The 20,587-nt window shown below is 51.1% G+C and overlaps 1 protein-coding gene across 5 annotated transcripts in view; it reads right to left on the bottom strand.

Annotated features, from left to right (window-relative positions):
• SBNO2 (strawberry notch homolog 2) overlaps positions 1-20,587 on the bottom strand; it is a 50,575-nt gene that overhangs the window by 21,631 nt on the left and 8,357 nt on the right. For 3 of the 5 annotated variants that reach the window (XM_039566447.1, XM_039566446.1, XM_010411582.3), the window contains exons 2-5: positions 18,731-18,957; positions 17,347-17,426; positions 12,514-12,637; positions 1,219-1,383 (exon numbers count right to left, since the gene is read on the bottom strand). In XM_039566447.1, the coding sequence (XP_039422381.1) occupies positions 1,219-1,383; positions 12,514-12,637; positions 17,347-17,426; positions 18,731-18,850 (489 nt within the window). In that variant the 5' untranslated portion in view covers positions 18,851-18,957. Of the gene's footprint in view, positions 1-1,218; positions 1,384-5,051; positions 5,343-12,513; positions 12,638-15,827; positions 16,027-17,346; positions 17,432-18,730; positions 18,958-20,587 lie in introns of those variants that run through there. The other 2 variants (XM_019293188.2, XM_010411584.3) reach the window with 2 other exon arrangements.

A 20,587-nucleotide genomic window follows, 5' to 3' on the forward strand; every position in this document is an offset into this window, starting at 1 on the left:
AGTTTTTGTTGTGCACTCCACAGACACAGAACTCCAGGCTTTTCTAGGCATTGAGTGTCTCAAGCAGAGTTCACGTGTTTGGACACAGGCCACCACAGAGCCATTTCTGCAGGGATTTGGGCTACTACATAAAAACCCAACAATAATACGAGACCAGGAGCAATGTGGCACGTGGCTTCTCTGTCCTGGGGGATGCCTCTGCTCTCCAGCAATTTTAACCATCCAATTTGCAAGCCTGGGATGTCTGCAGCCATTTCTTGCGTTCCAATAGCTCAGCTCTCTTCCTGCTGCCTCAAACTGCAAGTTCCAACTGGTCTGAGGCTTGCAGACTGCTCAAGGAAGCAGAGTCAGAGACACTGAGCACAGCAGAGGCTCGAAATGCAGCAGTGGCTACCCCAGTTGCCTCCTGGGGTAGCTACTTTGGGTGTTTTTCCCTCATTCTTCCTAAGAGAGTGACCTGCAATGGAAACCTGAGGCACAGCCGGGCAGGTACTGTGAGAGCCCAAGACACAAATCCAGTGGATGAGGATGATGTGGCTCCAACAACTCCCAGAGCCAGTTGGTGCCTGTGGTGCCCATGTCAGTCCCCCAGCTGAGGCACAGCAGAGAGCAGAGGGCTGGTGAAAATGCCCAAAAATGCCCACAATCAGTTGATGCTGAAGGACTGCCACGAGATCCCATGCCCCAGAAAACTCTGGGATGTAGAAGCTTGCAGGGACTTGGACTCACAAAGTAAACACAGATGGTGAGTCTTAAGTTGAGACAGTTATTTAGTCATTGTTACTGAAATATTTACCCTGGAGAAGGCAAACAAAAGGTGCTGCTGGTGGGGAAAGTTAATGATCCACGTCAGGGTGGTTTTCCTGGTGTCCATCCCCTCAGCAATCCCAAGCACCCTGGACCTGCTGAATGTTTTAGGGATGCACCTACCTGCCACGGCTGCCAGGGGAAAGAGCTCCTCCTGCCTGCACTGCACTCTGGAAGAGTGCATGAATCCCTCTGAGGGTGTCTGGATTCCCTCCTGCTTCAGGAAACTAAACACTGCCACCACTTCACCCCTTCCCTCCTGCAGTGAAGTTGGTAACAGCAACATCATGACATTTCAAACTTCACCTGAAGGAACGGGGTTGGTTTCTGAATTCCTTGGTGAAACCCCCATGGGATGAAGCCTGAGGTACCTCCTGTCTGCTGGGAGGATGGGAAAGGAGCAGCTCCTACCTCGATCTGGTTCTGCTGCGGCGTGTTCAGATCCCATAGTGTTGGCACGTGGTTCAGGCTGTCGGCGGGCAGGAAGTCCTTGGGATCTGCGATGTCCGAGAGGGAATCCGCGGGGGATGAGAAGAGGGAGTTGTTGTTGGAGAGCTCATCGAGGTATGAAGAATCCTGGAACAGAGACACGGCCATGGTTGGAGGAGTCAGGATGAGACCAGAGAGCTCCTTCCTCACTCAGCCAGCAAGTTCTAATTTCGTGCTGTTCAATGAGCGGCTCCGCTACTTCGCGCTCCACAGATCTCAGAAATTAACCTGGAACTGAGGACATGCTCTGAGGGGCTGTTTGAAAATCTGTTTTTTGAAAAAGCAGGGAAAGCCCCGGCCAGAAGTGTGGGTACACGGTCAAGGCCGACTCGGGCTGTGCACATCCCCACACACGGAGTGGGAGAGAGGAGCATCCAACAAGGCATAACTCAACTCCACTTTGTGCTTGATTAAAAAAAGGCTGCTGAGGGGGTGCAAAGGCTTCAGCCCAGCTCCAAAGGACTCGGGGATTTCATTCATGTGCAGGGGCCCCCAGAGACCCAGCTACTCCAGATCACAGCGTGGCTGTTTCACTGCAATTTCCAATGCAACACTACCTGGAGCCTGCGGGAAACATTCCTCTCCCCCTGGCAGGTTCTGCACACATGAGGCTGCCAGGAGCAGGGGAAGGAGTGCTGGTGTCACCTGGATTTGAATCTAGGTAAATCCAGGCAGATCCACCAATCCTCTTTCCAAGGGCCAGCCCCAGCCTGGACAAGGAACGTGCTTCAGCAACAGCGACCAGGCTCTGCCCTTGCTCTTTTTCTGGTGACTGGGCTGGATGGTTTGCAACTGTTTTATTTGGTGCCAGCCCAGTGATGCTGTTGGTTTGAGTCACACAGACTTTGGCTCAGAAAGAGCCATCAATCCTCTCCCTAACATCAAGCCCTGGTCTGGTTTCCCTATTTCAGGTGGCAAGAACCGAGAGCCGATAAGCACTTCTTGCTCTTCATCCTTCGCTGTGAGATCCCTGCCCCTTCCCCAGCTTCATCCCATCACTTCAGCCCTCCTCCCACACCAAAGAGCATTTTCAAACTCTGTTGAAGCAGAAAAACTTTGCTGTTAATTTAAAGTAACATACTCCCAGCACCAAACTCCAGCACTCGGGTCTGGCCAGAGACCTCTGTCCCCAAGGGAAGGGCAGACAGACAAACTTGGTCTGTCTTGGTGCCCCACAGACTCTGCCAACAGAGGTGGGTCTGTGGTTCCTCACAGCCCAGCCAGAGCACCAGGGTAACCCACCAAGCTGCTGCCAGCAGAGCCAGGGGCTGGTACAGGAGGAATCGCTGCTCACTTCCAGTAAAGGGCCAATTTCCCACTACAGGCAGAAAGGCAGCCAAACACTCTTAAAAGTCACTTAGCCCTGCCTGACATAAACCCACGAGCAGCTGAGCCTGGCTGTGCTGTTCCCAAGGGCTTCAGGCCAAGAGCTGGGTCAGACCCCCCCGACTGCTATCAAAAGTTATGGGCTTGTAGTGTTTAAACCTTGAAGCCATCAGTGCAGATGCTGGAAGCACTCCAGCAATGGCAGGTGTGATGTGGGGAGTTTGGATTCCTCAATTACCAGTTGATGGACCCAAAGACTCAGGGAGTGAGGGCAGCACTTTCTAGGCAGCTCTTGCTCCTGATATTTCTATGTCTGTTCTAGGTTACCCAGAAATTAAGGCATCCAGAGACTGAACAGGCACCCGGCTTTATCACCTTGGAATTAAGGGATCTCTGGGCTGCCCTTCACACTTAAGAAAGCAGAAAAACACTTGAGTGGGTCTGGCCGTGGCCAGAGCGAGTGGCCTGTGCAGGAGCTGGATGGTCCCAATCCCATTCCTGAGACACCTCCAAGCAGGGTTTGTTCACCTGCAAAGGGTACTGACAGAGGCTAGGGCAGGAGAAAACATCTGCACACCTGTGTCAGGGCAGGGGAGGCTGTGGGGCAGCACAGAGTGGCCACTGGGGTCCCAACAATAGGCAAGGGCTGGGCTGGAATAGCAACGGGATACCAGGATACGGGAAAGCCTCATGACACAACCTGAGACATCCCAGCAAAGGTCACCCAGCCCCTTCCATCCGCAGGGAACACTCCAGTCCCACCACTGGGCTGAACTGGGGAGAGGAAACCAGCCTCCAAGGCAGAGGGAGGACAATACTCCTCCTGGAAGCGATTCAGTGATCCCATCCTCTGCCAGAATTACAAGGCATTAGTCACGAACTTCCAGAGCCTCCCATTTGTCTTAACTAATTGCATTATCTAAAGAGCACTAAAGTTAATCACCTGCCAGATTCCCTGCCCCAAGAACTTCCACCACCACCACCTCTGTAAATTTATCAAATCCAGGGTAATCATTTAACACAAGGCCATGGACAACCACAACCAGCACAAACCATGCCCGGACTAATCACACCGCTGGTTTATCTGCTGCAAAGGGGAGCAGCTGCTCCAGTGACCTCAGGGAAAAGGAAGGACCATCACTTTAACCAAGGGCTCATGGTCAGGATCAGCTCAGGCACTGGGGTTTGAAACATGTAATTCTGTCCCTGTTTCAGACAGAGTAACCAGAATTTGAAGTTTTTCTCATTAGAAACATGAGGTTCTGCAGTAACAGCACTTCTGTTTCAGTGGAAGTTGAATTTCTGCAGCAGATGGAAGTTGTCCTGACACACAGAATCTTTATTTCAGATACTTTTCTGCAACTGTTCTTTACATAAATCTTATTCCTGGCATTCAGGACCTCTGTGGTGTCCTCTGGACTGGCCCCAGCAGGTCCAGACCTCTCCTGGGCCAAGGACCCAGAGCTGGAGGAAGAGCTGCAGGTGGGTCTCGGAGCAGAGGAGAACGTGATGTTGCTGTGGCACACAGTACTCCTGTCATTATCCCAAAACTAAGATTATCAAACAATTATCTTCCTAGAAAAGATCAGGAAAAAAATCAGGGTACCCCAGCCCAGACACTTGATCTTTCTCCAAGCTCCTGGGAACAGCTCAGCTCCCTCGGTCAAAACAAAGCGTTAAAAATAATGAAAGAACAGGTGAAGTCTAAATACAGACAGAACAAGCATCCTAAAAATATTTTTTTTTCCCATCAAGCCATCAATAGAAATGGTTTATTTTCTCACAATCCAGACACTGAGGAAACTGTGTCTGCAGAGCAGCTCTGGATGACTGCACTGCAGAGCACCCGAGTGAAGAGAGGGTTTTATTAAAAACCCAAAACCCTATCTATATACCCAAATACACACCCACAACCACAGCCACACTGCCAGCCAGGAGAGATTTTGCACCTCAAAAGTCACAGATTAAATTATTATTCAGGAGTGACCGAATCAGCAGCTGCAGACGATCACCATGAAATCTTTTAGCTGCCAAACCCCAAAATCTTTCTAAATTTGGGGCAATAAACTGGCAGTGTGGATGGTTTAGCTCTGGCTGGACGGTGCTCCCCTTGCTTCCTGCACCCTGCATCAACTTTGGAAATAAAACAACTCAAAGCCATCACACCTACACAAACACACGGATTGATCCTCACACAGCTCCTTCCCTCCAAATTCCACACTCAGCGACCAGGAACGCAGCTTACAGCAAAACAGAAATCACGTCTTTGGGATGCAAAAATCTATTCCCGGTACCCAACGTGGAGAGGTGTCACTCCCAAAACTCTGCAGCCGCTGCAGAACTCCTGGGGAGCAGCTGCCCTGGCGACCAAACGCACGAGGAATTCCACGGAGGAGGAGGAAAAATCCCAGGAAAAATGAGGTTTTTACCTTGTAGAGAGACGGGAACTTTAGCCAGAACTGCATTTGGGACATTTTAGAGCAGCATTCGGGGGGCTGTCGGCGCAGGAGGCAGCAGCAGGGGGAGGGTGCTCAGTGGAAAGTGGAGAAAGGTCCATTCACGGCCAGAGCTCATCGGGGGGCTTTAAAAGCCAACATGCAGCAGCCAGAGAAGTGAAAATGGAGACTCAGGGCCCAGCAGAGCCGTCCTGCACCCGGAGATTTGCATAGACTGTTTAGTCACGACGAGAGGGCTCTTACTTCCTCTAAGTCCAGGGCTGACTTTCAGGAAATGATGCCTGCTTGGTAAGTCAGTGAAATTACTGGCAGTGCGAGGAGAATTACTGTACGTGGTGTAATCCAACCACAGAGCACAGTAAACAGCGCCGGGCTCCGCAGAGCCAGAGGGCTCCAAGCTCCCCTCCCTGGCCACCCAATGCCAGACTTTGTCCCCCTGGCAGCCCCTGCTCTGGGCTGGGGGTCCTGCCCTCCTCCCCACCCCCCCCCCCTCCCGATTTCAGGGCTCGGATGACGTGGTCGAAGTGACAAAGCTCATGAGGAGTATTCCCATGCTGGTGTCCCCCCAAAAGCCATGTGCTCTCTTTGTCTTTGGTGTCTGCCCCACCCCAAACCGTGCCTTTAGAAATCCAAAGGAGTGGCCCATTCTCTTCCCTTTCCTCCCTGGATCACTGTTATTTCCCACGGACCGTTCCTTGCCTTCTCTTTCCAAGGCTGTCCCTTTTAACTTTTAACAGTTTCGGTAACAGAAATAAGCCAAATTTCTGGCGGCGGAGAGAGAAAGGCACAAAAGGGAACATCTAAAAAGGGACGTAAGCTTAAGGAAGGTCTCCTCCAATGCCACTGGAGGTGAAAGGAATCATCCAGAGAACCCCCCACCCTCTGGAAAATCCCTGGGAACTGTTGTGTTTGCTTTGGGTGCAAGAGGCTCCTGTTTGCTCTTCCCTGGCAGGGCTGGTGGCAGCCCCAGAGCTGGGCTCTGCCCGCGGGGTCAGTTCCAGTTTGCCCAGCAAACCCAGCAGCGCACGGACCCAGCAGTGCACGTGCTGGCAACGGGGAGGGAGAGGAGCCCTGACTGCTCCGAGTCTCTCCATCCCTGCTCCCAGTCCTTCCAGGCACCCACGGCACGGCTTCAAGGGAGCGCAGCTCGTGGCTGTCCCACGTTTGAGCCAGCATTTGGTGCCTGCTGCTGTGGCTGTTACTGCTGAGGCAACTCCTCTCGGGGCCTTGTGCCGGGAACAGCTGGAAAATCCCATGTTTACGAGGCACTTCTCAAAAAAAGAGAGCTCTGGAGTGAAAGAAGGCACAAAGTCCCAGCAGGCCCGCCAGAGAGGAGAGCAGACAAAGCCCTCCAGGGAGAGTTGAGAGAGGGAATTCTGCTTTATGCCATCGGATAAGGAGGGAGGATGGGCCCCTCCAAGGAAAACACACCAGGTATTGAGGCTGGAAAACCACCCACAGGGCAAAAATCTGCAGCAAGGCTCATTTCCAAGGGCAGAACCCTCTCAGCACCGTGGCTCCACAGGGACTGAGACATCAACAGTGAGGATCCACATTCCACCCTCAACACACCTAGTCCAGGAGGTTTATTCAATAAGCAAATGGGAAAGAAAAACACCTTTTTCCTGCACAACTGCAGCTGTGGCAGGGTCTGTGGTCACAGACGGAGCTCCCAGGAGGAGCTGGAGCATCTGCTGGGTTCTCCCTGTTCCCAGGACCCATCTCACCTCACAGTGGAGGCTGCAAGCAGCACTTCCCTGAGAGCCAGCAGAACATCCTGCAGGGACTACAGCGACAATAGAATTTGGTTTCTGTGGGCAGCAGGCTCAGGGTGGAGAAAGGCTGAGGGTTCTCAAGGCTGCTTTTCTCTGAATTTGCTGTATTTAAGGGCAGGCTGTGCTGGCCCATGGGGCAGGTGCTTTAATGACATGTGTAGAGTGAAGAGGCCAAATTAATTTCTGAAATGTCTTAATTAGCAACTTGCTGCGTGACCTTGACTGAACCACTACGTCCTGCCAGAGCCAATCGAGGTCTCGCAATTTGTGCAACCTTTGGAAGAGCAGGTGGATCATTTCCTCTTCCTTTCCTGTCAGTGGGGCAAAATGCAGACACAAGAGACCCGTGCTGCCGAAGGAAGCGGGAACACGGCACAGACACCCAGGGCTGCTGCATTGATTTTGCAAGACCACAGCAGTGTAATCACCACGGGGAAGATAAACCGCTGCGGAACCACCACCTGGAATGTTCCCAGCCTGTCCGAGGGGAGAGGCAATCCTGCTCCCCACAGTTCATCTAAGAACACGTGTGCTGACAGAGAGGGACAAGGAAAGCAGGATTGTTCCAGCACTCACATCTGACTTATCCCCTCCCAGCTGTGCTGGGGAACCTTCTGCACCCCTGACTCAGACCAACTCTGCTTTGAATTACAGCATCTATTTTAAACCATGTCCCCATGGTCTGCTATTGGATTCTATTACCAGCACTTTTAAGAGCACTGAGCGTTTCAGACCGGCTTTTCCCGCTTTTGTTGGCTTTGGGAAGGGAGGAGGCAGGGAATGGCGCCTGCCAAGAACCTCAGAAGGCAGATCTCCATCCCCTCCTGCCCAGAGTGGACAGCGCTGCTTGGAGGCAGCAACACAGATGAAAACTGTCAAGACTGGAATGGGGGGGATATCTGAGCCCTCCGGGCTCTTTTACCCCTTCCCCAGGGCCACAGGCACCCCAGGGGGCTCCTGCAATCTGCTGACAACAAATTATACCTCAATAGCTGAATTATACCTCCCCTCCTCCTAGGAACCAGCTCAGGGTGCCTAAATTGGAGCACCCTGAGCCTTTGGTCAGCGCACAGTGAGTTGTTATAACCACAGCCTTCACTTTCCTTACCCTAGGCGTGCAGGAAGTGTCAGGTATCTCACCCAGAGGGGTTATAAAGTGTTATTGCATCAGCCCAAACCCCAAACCTGCAGTGCAGAAACAAAGACATGAGCATGCAAAGCCACTTGTTCTCCCAAGACCTCAGAGCCAGGTAACTGCCCGCAAATGGATTTTAATGTCTGTGTTCCCTGTAGATATAACTCCAGGACAGTAACACAAGTTCCAGGATGTTTCTTATTCCAGGAAACTCTTTGTTTCAGCCACAACCAAGTGTTCCATATAATTTAATAACTGTTGCATTGATTTCTCCTAAATCACCAGAGCTCTGTGCACTGAAGCACTTCTAAAAATTAATACTTTATTTAAGAGCAGGTTAATTTCTCCTCCTGCTTTAACAAGGAAGATTAACAGGAGACTGCAAGGGGCTGGTGGTGAGGAGAGGGCTGGTTTATGATTAACATGTGTGGTCAGGAGCCCCCATCCAGCACAGCAGATCAAACAAGGTTGTAACTGCATCTTAAAAGTGTTACTGAAGGTGACTTCTGCCCGGGAGCAGCCAATTCCTCCTGGCCCACAGGATAAATCCATCTGGCCTCACCTCCTCCCTCCAGCCCAAGCACAACCCACGTTTTAAGAAGGGCACCAGAGTTCCTCCCAAAGCGTTTACACCCAGAGCTGCTTCACTGAGGGGAGGAGGATCAGCAGAGTCCCCTGCACACCCACCATGTCCCCAGCTCCACCTTCCCCTGCAGCTGCTCCCCCTTCCCTGGAGTTGCTCCCCATCATGGGTTTATTTCTCAGTGGACCTCAGGGCACATGAAGTCAGCAGAGGAGGTTTCTGTGTGTTCAGCAAAGTCCTGTTCTGGAGCCACAAGTCACACAAAATCAGGCAAAGGGAACACAAACTGCCAGCAAAGGCCATCAGAGATAACAGAGAACTCAGAGGAATTAGGCAGAGTCTGTATTTCAACCGATTCTAAACTGACCAGGGCAGTGAAGTTAAAGAAAAATCTGTGGTAGCCAAGAGCAGCAGGTATTACATGGCAGGAATGCTCTCCTAGAGCAGGATTCTCTGACTCTGTAAGGCTCTGAGGACAGATACAGCTCACAGGGACAACACAGGCCAGAGGACAAGTTAAACCCCACTGAATTCAGTGCTTTATTGTGGCAATTAACAGCTCTCACCCTCAGTGTCACAAGACAGCACCGCCATGGCCACAGTGCCTTTGCAGAACTACTGCCCACGAGTGCCAGATCCCAACTCAGCAGCACCTGGGACTGCAGGAATAACCAGCAGGAAGGGAGGGAAGCAACAGAAACCAAGCCCTGCTTCTCTCAGGACTGTGATTTCTAAGGACACGTGGGCAGCCTGTAGACTTTTCCATAAGGAGATGGCACCATGTGGTTGGGATGAGACTGTGGCTGAAGACAACAGTTCCCAAGACCAGAAACGCTGTCAGACCCAACGTGGCCTCCCAGAACTATTTTCTGAACCTCCGCTCAAGCCACTTGTTTATATAAAAAATGCCAACAGATCGGCAAGGATGAATCACCCAGGAGCAAGCCAGAACCCAAAAATATTGTGGAGGAAACAAGTTCAAGTTCACATCAGGCTGTTCTGGCCGTGCAGCAAAGCACCTTCCCTGCTCAGCGAGGTGAATGGTTCAACTACAGAGAAACTCCCAGAGCCATTAGAAAATGTGGCAATTCCCACTCTCAGTGTCCCCAGGTCAGCACCCTGCAGGTCCAGCTGAGGATCCCCAAAAGAAAACATGGAAGGATGAGGGGAGGAAATGTCAGGGCCAGAGGAAAAAGGACCAGAACTCCCACTCTCCAAACCCTACGGCACATGGACAATCACTGCCACCAACAAAAAGGGTTTGCTACACGAATGCCTCAGTCAGTCATTTGCTCTTTAGACCTTTTAAATCCTTCTCCATTATTCCTCAAAATTCTGAGTTCTGCTACCAGAGCAAAGCCAAGAGAACAACCTGTATCCATGTGTGGAGGCAGCACAAATCCTCACACAAGCACCTGATCCATTTTACCTGCCCAAGGACCCCAGATTGGATCAGGAATCTCTTACCAGCACCTGCAGCAGACTCCTCATGTTCTCCCTTGGGCTCCACTGCTGCGTCTGGCACGGTCAGAGCAGCCCTTGCCACTCCTACCATGGCAGCAGGAAAGTTTGGAAAAGACAGGTACTTTCCTGTACAGCCACCTGGAAAGATGGAACCACCCAGCTGCTCCCACCCCTCCTGGATGGCATGTCTCAGCTTCCCCAACGAAATGTTAATATTTAACCATTTGGCATCTGGGACAATGAGAAATCAGTAAAGTGGAAAACATTGCTGAAGAAAGGGCTGGAAAAGCTTCAGGATGCTCCTGGATGGCTCCAGACTGATGCCACTGTCTCCAGTTCAGGGCCTGCTGCTCCACCAGAGCCAGGCTCCAACTCTGGCTCCTGTGAGCAGATCTGCAGCTTTTCTCTGGATGAGCAATGCCCGGTGGCTCAGAGAGCCCTGGGTTTATCCATTACTTCCATATCAGTGCTCAGTGCATCCTCATCCCACAGTGCACCAGGAGAGACCATGCAGTGGGCTTGGAAGTCCAAATCTGAGCATTCAGTAAGGCTGATGTGGCTCCACACTGCAGAATGAGCTGTTAGAGGATGACTGGCACCTGAAATTCCTCTTCCAGAGACAGCCCCACCAGCGCTATTCCACCCCAAGAGGTGAAATAACAGAGCACTCCCTCAGTCCCAGAGAGCTCCAGACACACCCCAGCCCTCGGAGGTACCAACTCCAGCAGAGAACTTCAGCTTGGCAAACAGAGCTCTAACAAAGCCTCTTTCAGTGATTCTCAGCACACGTAGGGTGACAAATCAGTGCCCTGTGACCTGTGGGATCTCCAGGGACCAGAGCACAGGCTCACAGACAAACCATAGAATAGGACAGGAGAGCACCCTAAAGCTGCTCTGCTCGTGGCGGGAATGCACATGGCACTACCTGGTGGTGCAATACCCCAGTGAAGGAACTGGTCTGGCTGTGTTAGGTTCAGAGGACACTTTGCTGTGGGGACAGAGCACCTGCAGGCACCTCACAATAGGTGCAGCCTCACTACAGAAAGAAGAGTCCAAACAAAACCCCATTTGCCTAAAATCTCCTCACTCCCATCCATGGCTTCCTCTCCCAAAGGACGAGAGCAGCACAAGAATTATTTATTGCTCTGGGAATCACTTGAGGTCATTCACACCTGGTTTGTCGCAGAGCCTCCTGCTATTTTCTCACCCAGCCAACACAAAGCATGTCCTTTCACAAAGAATCTCCAGAAATCTGCTCCTCCAAGCTGGCTGAGATCAATTTCTGTGATGCAGCAGGGAATGAAGCTGACTGACCACTGAGATACTAGAAAATACATAAGTTAGAGAAATAATTAAGCCCTTTTCCCGTTAAACCCATCAGCCAAACTCCACCAGACCTGGAGGTGAGACCTATGGCGGGGACCCCTCTCCCCTGCCCATTGCAGCCTGGTAAATGGTCTCACAAGTTGATGAGATCACCTTTCTGCCTCATTCCTCCCACAATTAATTCTGCAAGAGGCAGAGATCAATGCTCCTGTGATTCAATTATTAATCCAGCCAGAAAACCCTGACCAGAAGCTGCCCAGTGGCTGCCCAGGTGGGTCCCTGATGTGAGGCATGTGGAGCTGGATGGGGGGACCACACCAGTAGCCACCTCAAAAAGCACAAATCCCCAGCACCTGCTCATCCAAACCTGCAGAAATCAGAGCCCTGAGGAGTGTCAAAACCTCTCTTTAGCCACGCCAAGAAACCAAAAACACAACGAGGGGGGAATTAACACATACCCAGGCAGACACCAATGTCTCTATTAATTCCTAGAAAGGATATAGCCAGTCCCTTCTGTATTCCAAAGTCAGCTCTGTCATATCAACTACTTGCAGTTTTTACTGACTAATCTTACCATAAGATATTGCCAAAACCAGTGCAACATTCCCAACCCTCCATGGAAAGAGCTCCTTCCCACCCAGAGAGATCCCCGAGGTGAGGCAGCTCTGGGTCCTCAGAGTGACTCGGGGTCACTGTTCATTCCTCCCACACTCCAGTTCTGCAAAAACTGACCTGGCTCCACTCTCGGAATGCTGGGCACTGAGTTGATGTAATCCCTAAATATTCACTATTCAGGAATCCACCACTTTTAACCAGTGAGGAAGCACATGCAGCACAAGAACATTTTGGGAGGGAAATAACTGAAGTGTCTGAAGCATGTTCAAGACCCCCAGTGCCACCAGTGCTTATGCCAAACCTCCCTTTAAAAGACAGAAGCAGTTTTACCACAGAGAAGCTCCTACCAAACCACAGACACCTTTCAAATTTCTGGTGTCAGAGGATTGATCCCAATTGCACACAATTCCTGTCTGGGGCTAGACAAATTTATTGCCCATCTCTTCATTTTCCCTTCAGTAAGGCAACACTGAAAAATAACTCCCAGCACTCCAAAGCACCCTTTTCCCCCAAAGACATCAGGAACTCTGCACTTACCTGAGGAAAATCCCCATTTTTTGGTAAGAAGTCAGTGGGGTCCACAGTTGCATAGTTTGTATCCAAGAAATGTGGTCTGCTGATGGAATCCATATAAAAATCCTGAGGGGGGTTAAAATATTGCCTGTAAGGAAATGGGAGAAGCAGTTACTCTCTGTCAGTCCCCAGCATTTCTCAGGTCACTTCAGCCTCTAGCAGCTGTGAAGCTGCAACTCTGGGATGTCACAGAGGACAGGAGAGGGATATTATTGAATATTATCCAGAAGAGAGATGGCAAAATAATACCTCTCCCAATTCCATCCCACTTCCCAAACTCAGCAGTGTAAGAAAGCTGAATTAAGATTATAACTCCTGGAAATTTGCATAAACCAGGAAGGATTTAATGGATAACAATGGTCTGCAGTACCCAGTATTTCAGCCCTGATGACAAAGCAGAATTAAGCCCCGGGACGTCCCAGCGTGATGGGTGTGGTGGACCTGCCAGTCACCACATAAGGACATGAGGTGCAGGGAAACATCATACCTGAATGCCAGTTTGGGCCACAAAACCCCCAAAACAGCCCCACAAACCAGCTCTGACAGGGAAACATCCCTGTTAGCCCACCCGGACAGGGGGTTCACGGCTCACAGACCCCAAAGGCAGGTCAGAACAGAAGGACTGGCGACAGGGAAACACAGACAGAAGTGCCACACAAGAGAGGAACTAGGGATGTGACTGGTGTGAGTTCAAAGGCAAGATCTCTGCCCAGCTAGGAAGGGAACAAGCAAAGATGCTGCCTGCTTCTCCTGGGCAGGGCCATGCCAGCTTCCTCCCGCTCCCTGCGCCCAGCATCTGCTTCCTCCGGGCAGCCAGGGGCAAAAACTGCACAAGAGCAGCCAATTTCCTTCCTCCTGCCCAGGAGCAGCCGCTGGCCTCTGCTCCACGCCACCTCCTGGTTTGCTATTACAGGCACAAGCCCTTTCCCTCTCCTGCAGGAGCGAGGAATGTGCTTTGTAATCCTTCCCGTAAGAGGCCGTGCTCCTGCTTGGGCAATCGCCACCGACACCCTGGGCGCTGGAGCCACGGGACGTCCACCCCGGCTGGATGGTTTCCTCCTGTGGGGAGCTGTACGTTCTCCCCGATGCCAGAGTCACAGAACCCACGGCCAAAACCTTGAACGGGGCGCTAGGGGAGGGAGAAACAGAGTTTGAACAGAACTCCTGCCCAGGAGCTGGGAATGCCGAGCTGCCAAAGGATTATTAAGCAATTAAGGTGCCATGTGTGGCACCAGCAGCTCGTTAACACACTCGGTGAACATTTACCTGCGGATTTATGTGCAGACACAGTTATGTCTTCTGATAAATACATTTTTCCTGCTCGTTTCCCATCACTAAAGATAATATCCTCAAAAATGAACAGCTCCTTCCTCCTTTTCTTCCTTCCTTCTTTTCAGTGTTACCATGGCTTTACCTGCTGCAGAGACACCTGAGACCCTGTGTGAACACACCTGCACGTCCCAGCTCCCAGAGTCCAGCCCTGACTGTCGGCTCCTCCTAATCCATCCAAGGAAATTAAAATCTGGGCATAAATTCTGGGAATGAATGTATTTCCACACAGGAAAAGGCTGGTTTAAAAGGCTTTCAAGTCGAGGCCACTGTGGTCTTGCTGTCTCTCACACGAGGACAGAGCTTGGCCAGCGCCAATGAACAAACCAAGGAATAGGAAAACTATTTTTACTGGAAAAGTGAACACCCCCTCCTGTTTCCCTGGCACTTTGTGGCCTGGACAAGGGTCAGTCAAGGTAATGGGAAGGAGACCAAGAGAGCCCCAACCTCCCTGGCCTGCTGTGGAATGACCAGCTCTGGTTGGTATTTTGTTTCCTTTAATCTTGGGTCTTTCAATCTGTCCGTGTGAGATGCACTTGGTTCCTGAAGTTTGCAGGGAGAGCCCACAGCAGCTCTGAGCACTGCTCTGAGATCCTCCTTGGATAGCCCCCAAATCCTATCAGTACCTTTGGAGCTGGGCTTTACCTTCCCTTGAGTCAGAACTCAAACCTGTTCCCCCTCATTTGCAGGGCTGGCACAGAGCCATTGACAAGCTCGCTTGAATTAAACTGAGACAAAAACACTTTAACTGTAAGAATCAGGTCAGTGACCCTGTCACAGCCAAGGTGTGAACACAGCCCACAGCAAACTGCCCTGTCCTCACCTGCTCAGCCTCTCCAGGGCTTAGCTCCTGGCAAACTGCTCCATGGAAGCTACTGTGGGTCATCAGCTTCCCTCAGAGGCCGAGGGGGTTCACTGGACAACCAAAAACCAGGAAGGAAATTTATGCTGGTTTAATCACACCAGCTGCCCAGAGAGGAATGCTCCGTCCCAATTCCGCTGCATTCCAGCTGCTCATCTGTGACCCAATGCATCCAAAGCCCTTCTGGGCCCACAGTACCACTTCTCTGAGACCTCCCATGTGTGTTTTGGCCAGGTTCCATCCTCTGTCCTCCACTCAGACACACAAACTTCACATCTCAGGCCAGTGGAGAGCTGAGAGGCCACGGGCTGCCTCAGCACCAGCCCGGCACTTTCCTTCCCCATCAGACACCAATCCACGTTTTTCAGAGCTTGCTTTACTATTCCAGCAAGCAATGCTCCATGCAGAGGTGGAATGGGGCATGAAAACAGCAAGAAAAGGGGTCGTGTGTTTTGGAAACTGGGGACAAAGCTTTGCTGTAGCTGTGTGACACCTCGTCCCAGAGCACAACGGGGCTGTCCCAGACCCCCCGGCCAGGAATGTGCTGAGCCTCCAGCAGCAAGGGAAGCTGAGCTCTGCAGGGATAATTTCCTCAAAAAAGAACTGAGCTACTGCTCTTCAGAGCCCTGAACCTCCCTGGTTCTTTCAGAGAGGTTTAATACACTGTTGACATTTGTCAGGTTAAGAAAATCTGAACCAAAGAGGCCACGTTTGGGGTCTTCTAAAGAAATTCCCTAGCATGAAAGTGAACTCCTGAAAGGAAACAGGAAAAACCTGCTTCAGGATAAAGATGTTGCTATGAGAATAAGCCCTGTCCAAACACAGCCACTTGCAAATGAGATTTCTCTGTAATGACTGTGAAGAGAAGTGTGCACCACCTCTAATGCTAGCTGCATTTTTCTGTGTTACAGCATGGGCTACAATTACAACTGCCTTTAAAATCCCACTTTTCAGTGTTTCCACTCCTTTCAGGATTCCTACCTGTAACCCCCTCACTCTGAATCCACCTAAAACAGAGTCAGTGCCATTTTCAAATACAAAAAGCACAGACTTCTTTAATGCGAAATGCAGATATGGAAAATCTCACCTGAAAGGTGATTTTTACAGCTCCCAGGGTATGAAGAACAGGAAGCTAAAGGTGCAGCCTTGGCTAAATCATTCCCTATCAAATCATTACTACAATGGGCCTCATTTCCAGAAGTAACTCCAGCGAAGGCAGCAAGTCCAGGTTTGTGTCAGACACAGGCATGTCCTTGCAGGATCAGGCTGTAACGTTCCCGGCAGCGCTGATATGAGCAGCACCAAACAGGAAGAGAGTGAGGGGCAGAACCAGAACAAATGGTCAAGGAAAAAAAAACAAAAACCCAACTCAATAGATAAACACAATCTAATCTTGTGGTTCAATGCAGCAAAACAGAAATTCTGTTATAGCTCTCCGGAGGATTCACAACGTGTAATTTACAGGAATCCTGCTCAAAAAGCACAGCCCCTTCCAATCAGCCAGGCTGGCCGAGAGCAAAGGGCCTGAATGGATCTGAGAAGTCTCCTGTGGGGAGGAGCTGGCACAGCCCAGCTCCCTCAGCACCTGTGGGGCAGCTTCTGGTACCCCCTCACGGGGAACTGCCCTGTCCATTCACCCCGTGCTGCTGGGCAGCTCCCGCTGTGGCCAGAGGGGACCGGGGCCACCGGGGCAGCAGAACCAACAGAGGGACACAAGTCCCCTCATCCACCTGACAGAGGGGCTGGGCTGATCCTCACTGCTCCTGGAACTCACACCCTCACAGGGAGGGATCCCACCACGAAGATGCCGAAATCCCTTTAGGAGGGAGGTTACACTAAATCCCCAGTTTAATTCCAGGCACCTGGGACACAGTTGCTAGCTCAGGATGTCAAGTTCTGCTTCTTTCAATTCTCCTTCCTCCCACCTCTGACCTAGATAAAGAACACATCCTGTGTATCCGTGCCACTCCCTGGATTCACAGAGACCGAGGCAGCCATGGATCAGCCTCCAAACCTCCAGCCCCACCAGAGTCCTTAGCCAAGTCACAGTGATGGCACAAGGCCACTTTATGTTGTCCAAACATTTGTCATATCCCACCTTGTGATCCAGGATGGAGGTTCATTGTAAATAGGGAAAATGGAAAACAACATTTTTCAGTGTAGACATGACATGGCTGTTAGAGTCAGTCGCTTCCAGTGACATGGCAAAGGATTTTAACTTCACCAGAAACCTGACACCTGGTACAGGTAACACCTTCCTCCACATCTGTGCAAAGCTAGAGACTGCCTATTGTGTTTGCTCAGCAGGATCTGTTAAAAATTCCATTAGTGTTACAAATCCAGGCTAAACCAAGGCTGTTCCTCCCTTACTGCAGCCTCCAGGTTTACCAGAAAACAAAGGTTTTCTCTCCTTTTTCAAAACAAAAAGCTGTTTGCTGCTGTTTCCAAGCTGCAGCAGTGTCTGAAATGCCACAAGATCAGTGAGTGATGCAATTATTTCCCCATCAGATCGTGAAATAAAGTAAACATGGAAAGCAGTAAAGAAACAGTTGAATCACGGGGTGTGCATGAGCAGAGGGGATTAGACAAAGGAGAACAGCACTCACTGGTTTTCACTTGGGAAAGACGAGGTTGGGAAAGAGACTGGGTAGCAGCTACTCCATGAGTCGGCGGCCAGCATGGAATTCTGCAAGGAGAAGGCACAACAGTTAGGGCAGCAGAGGCCTGGAACCGTTACCTGGGGCTGCAGGTCCGAGGGCAGGCCCATGGCTTCCCTCCCTCAGTGCTTCCCAGAGGCAGAGGTGGCTCCTCATCTCCCCAGTAGAACTCCAGTTTCAGCTTTGGAAGCCACTCCCCTACCACTGTCCCCAGATGGTCACCAGGGTCAGTCCCCTTCCCCAGCCCTTTCACTGGACACTCTGAAAGGACAAGAGGAAATGGCATCAAGCTGTGCCAAAAGATGTTTGGGTTGGACAGCAGGAAGAATTTCTTCATGGAAAGGGTGATCAGGCACTGGAAGAGGCTGCCCAGGGAGGTGGTGGAGTCCCCATCCCTGGAGGTGTCCAAGGAAGGACTGGATGTGGCACTCAACGCTCTGATCTGGTGACAAGGTGGGGATCAGTCACAGATTGGACTTGATGACCTTGAAGGTCTTTTCCAACCTCAGTGATTCCATGATTCTATAATTCAGTCTCTGTGGGATGCCAGCACCAACCAAATAACCTGAAATCGGCTGGCAGAGGTCACACCCAAAAATGTCCTTCTGTGCCTTTTGTCTTCACGCTTCCTTGAACAGTCTCCAATTAACGGGAAGCTCTTAGCTCAGCTCATACCAATAAAACCAGGGAGAGAACACAGTATCTCCTTACTCAGCTCCACAGCAGCCTTTAATCTGCTCTTTGTGTGCCCAAAGCAATGAAACCTTGTACTTGAAGCCACAGGCACTTGGGCCTCGCTTGAACCTCTGTGTCCCTGCATGTGACACATTCCAGAATTTGAAACGGAAGGAGAAAACTCCAGGAACACGTCAGCTATTTTGGGACAGGGTTTGCTTTTTGCCCTGTTGGACAAATGCATCAGGGACCTGGTCTGGTTTTAGCAGCTATATCAGGACAAATACAACTTATTTATCTCTGCTGCTCTGGAAACAGGGACAGCTGGACCCGGGCACAGATTCACACGTCTGGGAGAGATGTGATGGGGTAAGGACAAGGTCTGCAACCCTGGGCCCACTCTTCAGTCCTTCCCCAAGGAGCTGCCACCCAGCAGCTTTCAGGGAGGCCTTGTTTTAATCACAGCTCTGCTTTTCCCTCCCCACTTCAACCTCAACCCCTCCGATCGATCCCGCACACCCCTGCACAGCTGCCTGGAAGTCTGGAAATCGCTGCTGTAAACACAGACCAGAACTCCCAGGATCTACCAGGCCGGATTGCTCTGCCCAGACCCCTCCTGGGCACAGCCTCCTCCTCCCCAGGATCTGCAGGGCCTCACCTCCACATCCGGCACGGCGAGCTGGGAGTGGAGGCCGGGGATGCTGCAGACGGCATCGCCCGGCTGCTGGTGCTGTGGGAAGCTGTTCCCCCCATCCATGGCGGGGTGAGCTGAGGGCATCAGCCCGTGTCCTGCCGCATGGAGTCCTCGGGATGGTGGGACAGGCTGTGGAGTGAGTGGTGGGAGCGTCTTTATCTGTGCTCTTCACCCTGCACCATGTCCTGGGGCTGGGAAAGAAAGGCACGTTTAGGTTTTGTGAAAGGGGAGGTGGGGAAAAAAAAAAACCCACTTGTAAGCTTAAACATAGCTGAGAGATGAGCAAACAGCCACCAGCCTGTGAAATGCTGCTGCCTCTTCAGAAAAGAGAGGGTTTTATGGGAAACAGAGCTCTCCATTACCACCACACCTGGAATTCACCCAGGCTGGAACTGGAACACACCTCTCCTGCCTTTCACACCGCAGGAGCCCCGCAGGTCCCTAAGATCACCTGGGTCGCTGCACACACAGCTGGGCTCGGCCTGAGGAATTTTCTTATCTAATGTGTGAGAAGACTCTGCACTCGTGTGCAAACTCATGGTAATCAATTCCCCCAAATTGCCTCTTTTCCCGAAAATACGCTCTGGAGGTGGGACACCGCTGAGCCAGCAGTGAACCCTCGTCTCCCATCCCATGGCACACTGAGGTCTCCCCAGTTCCAAGGCAGATGTTTCTGTGCACCAAGATCTTTCCCACACCAGTCAAACCAGACCCTGTTACTCATTTGAAATTAACAGTATTAATGCTAGAAATTCCTGAATTTATCAGATTCTGCCACTTTCCCTTTTGCCAGCAAAAGCGGATCCAACACAGAAACATTGTCCTGGCAGGATTAACCCCACAGTAACACGCTGCCTCCAGTGCAGCTTCTCAGTCAAAACCTCCAAACTGATTAATTTTCTTCTAAATTCTCCATAATCCCAAAGGAAACCAATTTCCAACAGGATTTAATGGATTAAAATAAAAAAGAGATGGTGAAAGCAACCTATACAACCAGAGGAGCAGAGAAAAGCATCCATGATGTCTTTACTTCCACCGAATCTTTCTTTGCCCCTTTCTGCCCTCCCTGACCCTCCCCAGAAGCTGAGTAAATCAAAGTGGCCAAAACCTTTGGATGGAGCAATCAAGCCACACACAACACCTACAGAGCACAGACCAAAGCTGTAATTTAAAAGAGCCACCTGTGATCATTCAGGAGACACTGTGTGCTACAAGGAATATTTTTGAAAAGCCATTTCTGACTCCGAGGCCCTTTAAAAATAAGTGACCTTGCGGTGGACAAAATGACTGTGGCATTTGCAATGGAAAGTGAAATTAGTGACTCTTTCTGCCTTCCTGTGGTGCCGCAGCTGTGCCAGCAGTGCCCTCTGGGCAGGGCTCATGTGGGGGCTGCAGGGCCCACAGGGACCAGCCAGGACCCCTGAGCCCGGACACCGATCCCGTGGCGGAGTCACAGGAGAAGCTCTCGTGTTCTGAGGAACTTCTGGGTGAAGAGCAGAGTTCAACATTCACATCCCACCTATGGAATGATGTGTAGAGCTCCCAGAGTGATTGTTTGGGGGGGGAGGGGTTTGTGGGGAGAAGGTCTCCCTTTCCTATTTTGAAAAGATTCCCTTCAACTCCTGCTCAGCTGTACCCAAGCAGGGCTGAGGTTTGCTGATCTCAGGGTCAATGCCACTGACTGCTCTGGTGTCTGTAAAACCCTGTGACTCTTTCTTACACCAGACTTCAGGGGTTTTGCTGCTTTACTTTTTTTTCTTTCCCCTATTTGCAACAGCTTTTGAGAGGAAATCAACAGCAGTGATTCCCGTAAGAGCTGTA

This window comes from Corvus cornix, chromosome 28 (assembly GCF_000738735.6).
Source record: "Corvus cornix cornix isolate S_Up_H32 chromosome 28, ASM73873v5, whole genome shotgun sequence".
Taxonomy (NCBI): domain Eukaryota; kingdom Metazoa; phylum Chordata; class Aves; order Passeriformes; family Corvidae; genus Corvus; species Corvus cornix.